This window comes from Rutidosis leptorrhynchoides, chromosome 10 (assembly GCF_046630445.1).
Source record: "Rutidosis leptorrhynchoides isolate AG116_Rl617_1_P2 chromosome 10, CSIRO_AGI_Rlap_v1, whole genome shotgun sequence".
Taxonomy (NCBI): domain Eukaryota; kingdom Viridiplantae; phylum Streptophyta; class Magnoliopsida; order Asterales; family Asteraceae; genus Rutidosis; species Rutidosis leptorrhynchoides.
The window spans coordinates 25776997-25790409 of NC_092342.1; the positions used below are offsets into that span (position 1 = coordinate 25776997).

The window sequence follows — 13413 nt, forward strand, 5'->3', positions numbered from 1 at the left end:
GTCTACTTTGTTTGCGATACATAGATATTTTTGTATACAGATGACATGATCGTGATCATGATGATTTTGAAACGCTTTCCATATAAAACCAAATATTCTTCGAAGGTCGAGTTAACAAATTTCATCGTCATATCTAATGGCTACATTCGTGTATCTCCTACACAAATATCTAAAGATTTAAAAGATTCCAAATTCTTTTGAGATAACTAATTGTACACTACAAGTTGATGTGTTAAAAGAACTATAAACCAATATATTGAATGCCACTGATACCAGTATTTGTTCAATGTAGCAAATAGAAATTAAATACTGAAACGTTTGCACAAGTATATTGTTTCAAATAATACACTTATTTTAAATGATCCGAAGTACTGTTCTTAAATGGATACCTACGTCCAATGGAACGTTTAAAAATTAACATAACACACAAAACCTATATCAGCTTTGTGCAGCACTCATGTGACCATATTTCTGCATAACCTTCTTGGTTGCAATGGCTGCAGCTTCACTAGCACGAAACGCTCCACTCGCCATAATAGCAGCAAACTCCTTCCCAATTTCCTCTTGCACTTTGCTTCTCGCATCTCCAAGAGGATCCGCTACTGGTTTCTCTTGTGACGTTCCAGCTGGCACAACTGCAGGTGGAATCTCGGTTTTAGCTTCCGACTTAACGTCACTTCCGCTTGCGCTAGCTTTCACAACGTTTTCTGATGATGTATCGGCCTTTTTATTCGGTGGAGGAATATTAAGCACCGGAGATGGATTAATAAACTGAGGAGCTTGTGGGACAGCACCTGCTCGCAATGTAGTCTCTAGATTCTGTATCATGGGCACTGCAATATGTAGCAATACGCATCAAATTAGTAATGACCACATCCCACATCTGACATTTCCGACCCGTTTAGTGAACGGGTCAATTTGGGAAATGTTTTATCTCTAACGGCTAAGACAGATGGAATCGAAAAATTCAGCCCAAGAGAAAAGAAATCAAGAACCCGTCCGACCAGCCCAATTTGTGACATCTACATAAACGTTACATGACGAACAATGTATAAAGAAATATAGGCTCGCATGATAACTTACTTATGAGTGCACCCATAGGACTACTCATGACTTCGTTAGGAAGGTTGAGGATGTATTCTGGGATAGTGGCCCCCACCAGAAATTGTACAACTTCATTGCTAAAATTGTTACAGTTGTGGGTCATTAAGCTGTAAGTTTCAGCTGTGTAGCGTGGGCGTATTTCCTCTAAATACATCTCAAACACGTCTTTTGGTACATGGGTGACACCAAGATCAATCACTCGGATTGGAGATCCATATGGTGCTGTTCCTGCCGGAATTTGTTGAATACCACCGCCAAAAAAGTACTCGGTTCCATATACCACCACACCCGTGTGCCTATTTATCATTAACATACCGTTAATTAAGAATTAACAATATAGCAATCAGAGGTAGTATCTTTAAAATATTGCCAAATCCACTCAAATGAAGAAGGGAAGACAAAGTTACCATATAGCTTCGATAGCCTTCCCCAAGAATGACATGGACAGCTGGCGAGCTAAGCCCCCGCTCAAATCATACGCATGCAAACTTACTTTGTAACCTTCCTGTTAACAGAATTCAAGTGATTATTCAATATCCTAAACAGTAAATACTTAAAGAGTGAATAACAATTGAATGAGTAAGTAACGCCTAATACCTCAGCCATCTTCGGATTTTAAGATTAAATCAAAATTGCGAGTGCAATGTCCTCTTGGTAAGGTAATTATTCGCCAAATAAGTTAATAGGTAATTCTGTTTGAACAAAGAGAATACATTAAACACCCAGAGACAAAAAATACCAAAAAACTCTTCTGAGATATGGAAAACATGAAACACTAAAGAGCAGTGAACACATTACAAAATCAAGGTAATTACAGTAAGAGCAAAGCCCAAAATAAAACAAGAAATCAATTCTTTTATGACCCTCTGTAGCATTTAAGATGCTCTCTTAAGCCACAAATCAACAATTCCTTTTTAACCCTAATAAAAAATTTGTACAATGTATACAAGATCTTCAAAATTTGGTCTCATATTTGAATAATATATCATAAATGCTAAAAAAAATCTAACCTTTTATATTAAAACATTGCCTAACATCAGAAGCAACATACATACATACATAGCACATACAGGCAAATAAATCGTACGAAACTGAGGCTATCAATCAAACTTATCCAATTTTCATTAAGTGTTTGAATCCAATCGTATGAAACTGAGGCTATCAAACTTATCCTCACATGTTAATTACAATTAAAGTAAACTCCACCGACATAAACAGATTAATCACACTACAAAGATTCTAACTTTTTAACCATAAATAGGAATATCACATGCAAAACATCATCATACACATTATTGAAATTAGATCGGTGAATATAATTCGAGGCCAGGTGGAAAAACCCTAAATTCTTGCGAGCATTAGGGAAATTAATTGAAACTGGCTAAAATTGAGATCGAAAATACCATATACCATAATTGAACTGAATGTATATGGAATATATTTAGTTGAATTGTAAAATAAAAATTGGAGATAGAGAAAAAGGAAGCAGTAGATACCTGAGATTTGGGAGTCAAAAAATATGAGCCCTGAATGTGAATCAAAAACCCTGAAAACGGTGGTATATATAACGCAACTAACGGGCAGTTGGATGTTTATGGTCTATCACATTCTAGAATCTACCAATCTACCATATTACTTGTAAATTTTTTTTGAAAAACAAGATAATATTGAAAAAACCAACGTTTATACAACAAGCATATATGGATGCTCAATAACTTAAAAACACGACAAAATACACGACATAAAGTTTGCGAGTATGACATATTACTTGTAAATAAACGTTGAATGAACAAAATTCGACGTTGAATTACAATCTAAGAAACATACTTTTTACCTTGTACAAAGAGAAATAATAATAAAAATAAAATAAAATAAATATGTCACTATGTTTAGGCATACCATATTTAAGTTTAAAATTTTTATTGAATTAATTAGAGAGTATAAATATCTATCTATATTTTTTCTATTAAAAATTTTAAAATGATAATTTCATTATTAGAGTAATTCTTTTTTTAAAATAAAATCAGAAAAAAAAATATAAGCATAGTAGGTGATGTAATTAATCTAAAAAAATTTGAATTAAAATAAAATCTTATTGCCGTTAAAAAATAAAAAATAAAAAAAATAAAATCTTATTAATTAATTATTATTATTAAATCTTATTAATAATTATTTTAATTATTAAAATTAAATAATTTTGAACTTTTTAATTAATTATTTTGAATTGAGTACGAGAAGTTATAAAAACTAGGCATGAGGAAACAAATTCTAATTTTATATTTTACTTTACAATTTTAAAATAAAATGATAATCAATATTATCTCTTATGATTGAATATGAATTGTTTAATATGCATTTTAGGTGTTTCGTGTAATGTTCAGCTGACGAGTTTATTAGATTGACTCTGTGGTTCCACGGGTCATTAAACTAAATGACTTTAACATTTACATTCACTTAATACCTAAAACATATCATTAAACTGTTCCGTTCAAACAAACTCGTGATTTCACGGGTCATTTCACTAGTTTCTTTTTAATATCGACTTTTCTTATATAATTTGAAATTAATATTATTCATGGCAAGGTTGAAATATAAATATAAAATTAAACTATATTTGATATACTTAAACATAACCTTTAGGGTTACGTTTATCATTTTTCAAAAAAAATAATACTGCTAATTTTATAATTAAAAGAGAAAACTCCGTTGAAAAAATAAAAACCTCAATTAGATTTGAAGATAGACAATAAAACTTACGAGTTCAACTTACAACAAACTAAAGTGCAAACTCACGACTTTAAAATAAAATGTGACGATCAAAAGAGATAACCAACACCAGCAACATTCAAGAGTTTTACGATCGACATAAAACAGGAACAAAAGAAAACACAACGTCCACATAAGTCGAATCAAACCCGGGAAAAGAAACAAGCCAAACAAAAGCTCATATGTCTTTCGCGAACTCGGAGAATCATGTCATCTTGACACCTTGAACGAGTATTTTCTTCTTAAACTTATTCGATGGCTAAGGCGAGTCTAAAGAATTGATGAGAATAACTTTTTCACCTTCTAAGCCTCTCATAAATTTATCAAAAAGACTCGAACTGCTCACTTTCTCATCTAATAATAAATTATTAGTACATTAGTATATTACTATATTAGTATATTTTAGCTATATTCATTTGGAAAAAATTGAACAGTAACTTCCAATTGTTTCAAATAATACTTAAAACTCCTTAAGAGTAATAAAACTTATAGCCATATTATTAATTTAAAGTTTCGTTTTCTTATAAACGCAAAAATATTCAACATGTATAAAAATAATACTATTAAAAAGTTATCAACAGAAAAAAAATCGCCAAAATATTCGACATATACAAAAATAATACTATTAAAAAGTTAACAACATAAAAAATATTATATGTAAATAAATAGTTATTATATGGGTATTTCAAAATATTAGGTCATTTTAATTTTTGAAGTTGTTCGATTGCACACTTGGAATTTACTCAAAGACGACTATGATAAAACTTTGCACCAAAGACAAAAAAAAATAAATAAATAAAAATAATGATTGTTGTATCGTCCAATATTCTATTTGGGTACTGTATTAATCATGGATGTTAAATGTTAACTTGACTTAAACATGTGATCAATTTTTTGTATTTGTCTTGCACAATATATATGACAAATTTATTCACACAAACAACGTTTTGTAGACACATTAAACATTAAACACCTTCATCATCAGATGTGATCGCTAACCATATTTCAAATGAGAAAAAAGTTGGTTTCATTCCCAGTTTTAGCAACTTTATGAAATCATAGAAGTATTCCCATAACATTTTACATGTTCTCTGTTCAATGTGTTGAAAAACATTATGAAACTACACTGATATGAAATGTGAACTTTTATTAAAAATAATAGAAAACGTTAAAAAAGTTTGTTCGAGCAAATCTTAACATAGATGACCCATAGTCAGTTCAACATGATTTTTTATTAAACTCACTCACCCGTGAGAAAATCAATCTAACTCAAATAAACCATTTACCCGAAAGTCCTATGCCATTTTGGGGTTGATGTCTTGAGTTGGCAAACTAGTTATTTTTATTTTGTGCCGGCGTTAACTAGCATTTCTCATCTAATATAATAATGTAATAATTAATAATTAATAATTAATAATTAATATATTAAATATTAATATACAAGTAATAAAAAATAAAAAATAAAAAATAAAAAACAAAAAACAAAAAATAAAATTAAAATAAAAGATACACTCTCTCTAAACAGTCAACATATTAACATACAAAAATCGTTAGGTTTTCATCAAATTTAAGTTCATTCACTTATATTGATCTCAATCAAACAGTGTTTACTCAATTACTCAATCGTAATTACTTGATTAAACTTCCGCGTTCTCGAAAGTTCTAGAAGAATTTCAATTATATCATACCTGTTTACGGTAACAGAGTACGGAATCTAGCAATTTTAGTTTCAATTTCAATGAATTATTGTAGGCTTTAAGTTAATTGAGAATCGTAGTTCGGTTTGCAATGAAGAATTTGTGCTACTGGACTTACTGGTAATGATTACCATAGTATTAGACTATTAGAATTAGATTAATTATGATAAACTGATAATATTATTACTTTTATTTGTTAATTTTAGTTATTATTATAGTTTATAATTTATAATAATACCTTGATTGTGTAGAGATTATCGTAGATTACCTGAAGGAGGTCTGAACCAATCATGGCGCAGAATTGGGAAGCTGAAAAGATGTATGAATATATCACTTATATTAATTTTGTTTACCTAGTTTTTTATATTGTTGTTACTTATTGTGAAACCTGTAAACTTGCTACTGAACGTAATGTTGTTTTCATTTTCTGCAACATTGAGTAGACAGCATATGTTTGTACACTGATTATTTTATACTTCGATAATTTTGTTACCTTTTTGTGAAAATGTACTTAAAAGGGATCTTCACGTATAACCATTCCTATTTTCGTAAAACTAGTGTTGGTTTTTGCACATATTGCACTAAATATGGAATGAAGAGTATTACTTTTGTTGGTGCATATGTGAGGTGTTTTAAAGTCTTATCACATTCAATTATGCTAGGCTGGATGTCTACATTCACGACTATTTGTTAAAAAGGAAGATGCACGAATCTGCCAAAGCTTTCATGACTGAAGGGAAGGTTGCTACAGATCCTGTTGGTATGCTATTGTCATATGTGGACTCTGGGGATCCAATATTAATCTACATAATTACTCACTGGTTAATTATTTATTTTATTCTTATATTTCGAGCTATAATTTGATATCCACACTTGTTAGTCTTGGAAAGGAGCAAATCAGGTGAGTGACATAGGCCTATGTACCTGAATAGTAGGTGAATTGAATTTTTAGGCCAAAAAATTCTAATGCATTCTCAAATCTTTAAGGATATTTTCATTAAAGGTTTTCCGGTCATCAGCTTAGCTTCAAATTTAATATTTTTCACACTTTTTATCAGCTCACTGCAGTTGTATCTGAAATCTACGAGCTCAGCTTACATTTTCAGTTTGGCTGAGTGTGGACGCTTGCTAAGTTTGACTGGCTGACTTGAGTTCCGATTGTATGTTGTAAATGCATATAAGTGCTCAGCTCGATAACTCATCGTCGTAACTACTCTCCAGTCCTCATGGAATCAATTTTCATAAAAAGGGTGATAGAAACATATAATGGAATAATACAATTAATCATATACATGAAGACACACCCACACATGCATAATGTTGTATGCATGATACATGCCATGTATCTATAATCGATTACACTAATCGATTACACAATTGAGACTCTGATATCTCTGATTTCACAGCTATTGACGCTCCTGGTGGATTTCTCTTGGAATGGTGGTCTGTTTTCTGGGATATATTTATATCTAGGACAAATGAGAAACATTCTGATCCTGCTGTATCGTATATACAGGTTTTTTCTATCTTTTGTAATATTATTGGTCTCATTTTATATTTTCAGTTGTTCAAAACTGATTTCACTTGATACCAGACACAACAAATGAAAGCCAAAGAGCATCAACAGCAGATGCAAATGCAACAACTGCATTTGATCCAGCAACGAAATACACAATTACAAAGGAAAGATCCTTCGCCACTTGGTGGCAATATGTTGGGTGTCAAGATGGAGGGGGAACCGATGAAGAATTCTCATTCTATGCATCATCAAGGGTACGTCAGTATTTATTATAGGTGGTTAAATGGACGGGTTGATCCTGTTAGGTAACAGGTAAAAATGAGTCATTTTTAGTATGGTTTTATACTGGCGAGGCTGGATGGACCTGCGAACGTCCAAATTTTATAAATTAATTTGTGTTAATTATGATGAAAAACAATTCTACGCAAGACTTATCTATATTGTTGATTGAAACTAGTTAAGACGTTGTGTGCTATAAAATAGACTTTGGGAAATTCTCACTGATCCCTCTTTCAACTAATGTTTCAACTTTAAACCATTGGACTCGGTTAATATCTTCTCCTCAAATACAACCCAAATTGAATGATGGATCATATGGCCCAATCTTACCCATCCATGAATAAGTTGGTTTTGTTGTTTATTCAGCCTGTTGATACCAGGAAAATCTCCAAATGTGTCCTCAACCTTGCAGCAAATCCAAGGGAGATCTCAGTTGAATACGGTATCTTCCTAGTGCTCTCTGCAGTTCACCTTTATGCGTTTTTCTTAGTCTCTCAGGTTCATGTTGGCTTATGAACTTGTACATATGTTAGGAAATCAAACAGGAAGTTAACTTGGGTAATGCACCGAAATCCTTACCTACTGATCCTTCATCGATTTATGGACAGGCAATTTTGCACTCGAAGTCTGGACTTGGTGGTACAGGTACTGAGAAGTACTAACAAAATAATTTGCCTTTCATATATATTTTTTGTTTCTTCATTTTGGTGAAGCTTTGTAAACAACGTAAGTCAGCAGTATGAAAACACAACTCATTATTACAAGCGACAAATGATTTTGATTTTATATATTATCCCCATCGTTTCAGGATTGAATCAAGGTGTTAATGGACTTCCATTGAAGGGTTGGCCTCTAACTGTAAGCTGTTGTTGTTTATTCTTTCACGTGTCCTATGTTTTAATTTGTTTGAAGGTAAGGTTGATGATTGGTACAAACATTGCATGCAGGGAATTGACAATTTACGCCCCAGTGTTGGTTTGCAAGTACAAAAGCCCAATATTCAAAACCAAAATCAGTATTATTTGGCATCACAACAGCAACAGGCTTTAACACATGCCCAGGCTCAAGGTAATCTAGGATCTTCACCAAATTACGGGCTTGTTGGGTTACCTAGAGGCAATCTAAGTATCAAAGATGGTCAAACCACAAGAAATGATGCATCTATAGGCTCCCCTGGACAAATGATTTCACCCAAGGTTTAGAATTTTTCTTTCATGATCAGATTAGGTGTAATCATAAACAAACTTGGATATCAGTATGCATCAGATAATTAACAGTTGGATAATTTAATTCTTTACTACTTATATCCTGGCTCTGCTAATTGCTGCAAAAAGTTGTCCTCCAAAGTTTTTGTTTAAAGTAATAGGATAAAAGGATGTTAGGTTTCTCTAGTAACATGGGCTCTCTTGTTTAGTACTAGCTGAGTTGTGTTCATGTTCTTATTGTGAGTCTATACAAGAACATTGGTCTTACATTTCATAAACATTAGTTGATCTTTTGGTTGTGTTCTTGCTTTTCAATTTGACATTGAATTTCTGTTTATATAACAGATGAAGATGCCTCAGATGCAACAATCTACCTCTCAACAACAGGACCAGTTGCAGCAAGAGGTATTGCTTGTAGACAATCTTCTATTGATTGTCCAATATGTTTAATATGAAATTATCATAAACACTTAATGTTATACTTTAGGGATTTACTTAAGAAAACTGATTTTTTGCATCATATTTTGGGTTCATTTAAGCACATACATTTTGTTTAAAAACTTTTAAGCAGATTAACAGGAAAAGGAAACAGCATTCGTCTTCTGGACCAGCTAACAGTACAGGCACAGGAAATACAGCAGGCCCTTCACCAAGCTCCCCTGCATCAACTCATACACCTGGTGATGGAATAAACACAGCTAGTAGTATGAAGCATGTAAACAGTGTACCAAACAGCATGATGATGTACGGGTCAGATGGAAAGGTTGGGCCTGCGTCGTCAAAAAAGCAGTTGGTAGGCTTGTCTTACACTAAACAATAACCTTTGCTCATGATCAAAATTTTAATTGGAAATTTCAACCCAATCACTTATGAATGGGTTTCAAATTGCAGGACGACATTGAAAATGTTGGTGATGTTTCTTTGGATGATAATGTGGAATCCTTTTTGCAATATGAAGCAGGTGATGATAGGGAACTTTATGGTACTGTAAAGCAGACTCCTACCGAGCACAAGGCAGAGTCATCTAAGGGTACTAAATCATCTAACTTCATGTTCAAATAGAAACTGTGAATTACACTCGGCTAATATGTATATTTTATATGAAAGGTTTTTCATTTGCTGAATTTGGTTGTATACGGACAAACAAGAAGCTGTTGTGCTGTCATTTTTCTTCAGATGGGAAGTTTCTAGCTAGTGCTGGCCATAATGGAAAGGTAAACTACTATATGAATATGATTTTACCAGGTAGATCGTTTCTAATATTTTAAGTACAGATTTAAATATTAGTTACTATTACTATGTTCAGGCTGTTCTATGGAACATGGATACCCTACAAACTGAAAGCACTCCTGAAGAACATCAAGTCCTGATTACTGATGTTCGATTTAGACCTAATTCGACCCAGTTTGGAACTGCTGCTTTTGATAAATCCGTGCGGATATGGGATGCAGCTAATGTAATGTTTCTTTCCTTTTTTACTTGATTTCAACGTATATTGGAGTTAATCATGTTTGGTTTTTGTTATTTCCAGTAATGTCTACGGGGAGGTAACAAATGTGCGGTGTCGGTTGTGTTGGGTAGCCAGTCAAAACAAGTAGCTTTTCATAAAGTTTAAAGCGACTTGGTTTGGTTGTCTAAAACACCATGTTCTAAGTTTTCTGTTTTTTTTGGTTCATTATTATTATTATTTTTTAATAAGTGATCAGTCCATATGGTTACAAATTTCATAAATATTTAACAGGAATATGATTTATCAAATAAATTATTGATTTTTCGTTTGCTTTATAAAACAGTTTGTGTGGCATTCGTTCTGTTTGACCCATTTAAAACATTAGACTCAGTTTCTTTCAAGTTGTGTGTTTAATCTTGCTGTTGACCTTGAAAATATAGCCAGAATCAACTCATCTCTAATTAAATAGGTTGAATTGCGACATCTAGTTTTTAGGTTTATTCTTTTATGGCGAAGGGCTTGAAAGGTTGGCTTTACTAATGTTTCACACTCTCTATTGCAGCCAAGCTATAGTCTTCATGCACACACAGCACATACTTCACATGTTATGTCCCTTGATTTTCATCCAAAGAAGACCGATCTCTTTTGCTTTTGTGATAGTAACAATGAAATTCGCTACTGGAATATCAATCCCTTCCTATGTACTCGTGTTTCCAAGGTTGGTCTGGAGTTCTAAAATTTGGATGCTCGTCTGTTTTTGTATCTTATAATGATGTTTATAACTAAGCACGTGATTTATATTTCTGGAAGTAGCAGGGAGGCAGTACACAAGTACGGTTCCAGCCCGGAAGTGGTCAATTACTGGCAGCTGCATCAGATAAAGCTGTGTCCATATTTGATGTCGAGACTGATAGACAAACTCATTCCTTGCAGGTATATTATCCCCGAAAACCTGATAAATCATTTTATTTTATTCAATAAGTTATATTATTATTAAGATATTAAATATTAAATTGAAACAAATATGTAGTCATATTATAAAAATTCATAATTAAAGCCAACTATTATTTATAAATAATTGCTTTGAAGCAACCCAACCAGTACAAAATATTATTTGTTTGACCTATTACTCAACCAACTCGAGCCACCTATTTTCCACTATTAACGAAATTCAAGTTCTAATTATCAAGTTTGAGATCCAGGTTTTAAATTCAATCTGATACAACATCTAAGCCTTTTTACCTGGTGCTCTCAGGGCCATATGGGATGTTTAAACTACTTGTGCTGGGACTTGAACGGGGAATATTTGGCTTCTGTAAGCGAGGACTGCGTGAGAGTTTGGTCAGTTGCGTCAGGGGATTGCATTCATGAGCTCAGTTCCAATGGAAACCATTTTTATTCCTGTGTCTTCCATCCACGTTATCCTGCTCTTCTCGTAGTTGGTGGAATGCAGGTTAGTAGTTTTGTTTGTATATGTTGGCCCATTTATGATCCTGTTATAAAAATATCCTTCGTAGTAACTTTGTCAACCAAATCCTGTTAAAAAACTTGGTCTAATAATTTCACTTACTACCTTGACTACAAATTGATTTGGGCTATATTGCTAACAGGGTAAGTGGGTAAAATAAAGTTAGCATAAGAACAATGGGTCAAAATGTCAAATAGGTCAAAAGTCACCCTAATTGTAACTCTTATGTCTGAACTTAAACCATTGTCATCAGATTGCCTATCATGGAAGCGATATGATATTATGATTAAATCGAACATATTTCTAAAAATTTTGGATAAAAATGGTTATGGTTCAACAGTCTGACTCTATTCATTTCAACATTGGTTAGTGATTTAGTCTTTATATGGAATTTGGGAAAATGGCGTGAAAAGATAACTAAATTGTCCAAATTTGACAACAAAGGATGCACATTTGAAATCGTGTCATTAAAGGAATTATGTTAGCACAAAAATCAATTGAAGTTAAAATTACTATTTCATTTTATTATTTTTACGTTTTTGACCGGTTTTAGCGAATGTTTACCTCATTTAGTACATGCCAAACATACTATATGAACACCAATTTTACTTTTTGAGTGTTTAACCCGTTAATTTTATTTGAGTAGAAAAGAATTTACGTAGTATGTTTGACAAACATACTATGGCACGATCTTAAAATGGAACTTTCTTAGGCACGATCTTAAGTAATCTGTCATTTTAAGGTATCGACAAAATTCATATTCCCTTTATTGTCATATTTTGAAAATTTGGTCATCTATGGGTTCATTTACTCATGTAGGTATGATGTTGCATTTATCATTACACTTCTGAAATCACAGATTGCAACCCTGTCTGAAAAGATTGTTCTTGTTAGCGTTCTACTCTCATCGTTTTCCGAAGGAAAACAGAAAGACAAAGCGTTTTAAAAATAATTTATTTTTCACCTTCTACGATACATGTAACATACTTCTTTTACACACTTGATAAATCATATTAACTTTATTTCTTAACAAGTACGTGATCTGCTGCATCTGATATTTTGGATGATTGAAAAAGTTACTTTGTATATGTTGGTAAAAAAAGTGTGCATTTCTTTGCAATTTGACCTTTCTTTATGGACCTCAATTTCCTTTTGTTTAGTGGTGTACTTGTTTGCTGATTCTTTAAATGGGTGAACAGTCTTTGGAACTATGGAACATGGCTGAAAATAAGAGCATGACGGTTCCAGCTCATGACAACATAATTGCTGCTATGGCTCAGTCACCTGTTACTGGAATGGTTGCCTCAGCGAGCCACGATAGTTCTGTTAAGTTATGGAAATAAGTAGTATTGGGTACTATATGCAACTATAGTAATATACAAATATATAAATAAATGAATAGTTATAAGTACAAGCATAATGACTGATAATATCATTTCAAAATAGAATATGATTTTGGCAGAACACATTATAGATATTAGTATATCATTCGTCCCAAGTCAAATGTATTAGCTATTGACAATGTGCTCTAATGAGTCAACTTATAATAAGATCATATAAATATAATAATTTGTTTTTCCTTTCCGTTTACTTGAAGCGGTTGCAACTGTGTCTTTTTAGGTTCTTTATTAATTGGATAGCTCATAGACAGTAGATTATGTTATAGGATTATAAGATGTATGATATAAAGTAACATTAATCGCTCTATATGTCGACTGAAGTAGTATAGATTGTGGTATATTTTGCATTGTTGATTTCTGGATATTTTCGACACTGATATATTTGTTTGTTATCTTGATTGATGATCTGTCCGTATATATTGGAAATCAAAATAACATTATCCTATAAACTAAAATTGGTCGCCGAATGTGTCGTTCCAACAATGTCAAAACGACACCACCCGATAATTTTACAAAAAACCCCCC

General features: G+C 32.5%; 2 protein-coding genes across 3 annotated transcripts; one reads left to right on the forward strand and one right to left on the reverse strand.

Annotated features, from left to right (window-relative positions):
* Window positions 1-330: 330 nt before the first annotated feature.
* LOC139873046 (uncharacterized) lies at window positions 331-2649 on the reverse strand. Its single transcript, XM_071860978.1, has 5 exons — window positions 2601-2649; window positions 1702-1796; window positions 1512-1609; window positions 1084-1400; window positions 331-833 (listed from the first exon to the last, which is right to left on the reverse strand). Exons 2-5 carry the CDS (start codon window positions 1708-1710, stop codon window positions 439-441), a joined length of 819 nt encoding a protein of 272 aa, XP_071717079.1. The 5' UTR covers window positions 1711-1796; window positions 2601-2649; the 3' UTR covers window positions 331-438.
* A 2800-nt stretch (window positions 2650-5449) lies between these two features.
* Window positions 5450-13036, forward strand: LOC139873449 (transcriptional corepressor LEUNIG_HOMOLOG-like). 2 transcript variants are annotated; one of them, XM_071861374.1, is made up of 18 exons: window positions 5450-5687; window positions 5819-5886; window positions 6230-6327; window positions 6974-7083; window positions 7162-7340; window positions 7732-7807; window positions 7899-8010; window positions 8174-8223; window positions 8313-8561; window positions 8916-8975; window positions 9142-9363; window positions 9462-9600; window positions 9678-9784; window positions 9877-10026; window positions 10583-10738; window positions 10834-10953; window positions 11276-11473; window positions 12688-13036. In XM_071861374.1, exons 2-18 carry the CDS (start codon window positions 5858-5860, stop codon window positions 12829-12831), a joined length of 2199 nt encoding a protein of 732 aa, XP_071717475.1. In that variant the 5' UTR covers window positions 5450-5687; window positions 5819-5857; the 3' UTR covers window positions 12832-13036. The 2 variants fall into 2 exon arrangements, with proteins under 2 accessions (XP_071717475.1, XP_071717476.1); XM_071861375.1 differs by having other exon boundaries at window positions 10837-10953.
* The last annotated feature ends 377 nt before the right edge of the window (window positions 13037-13413 follow it).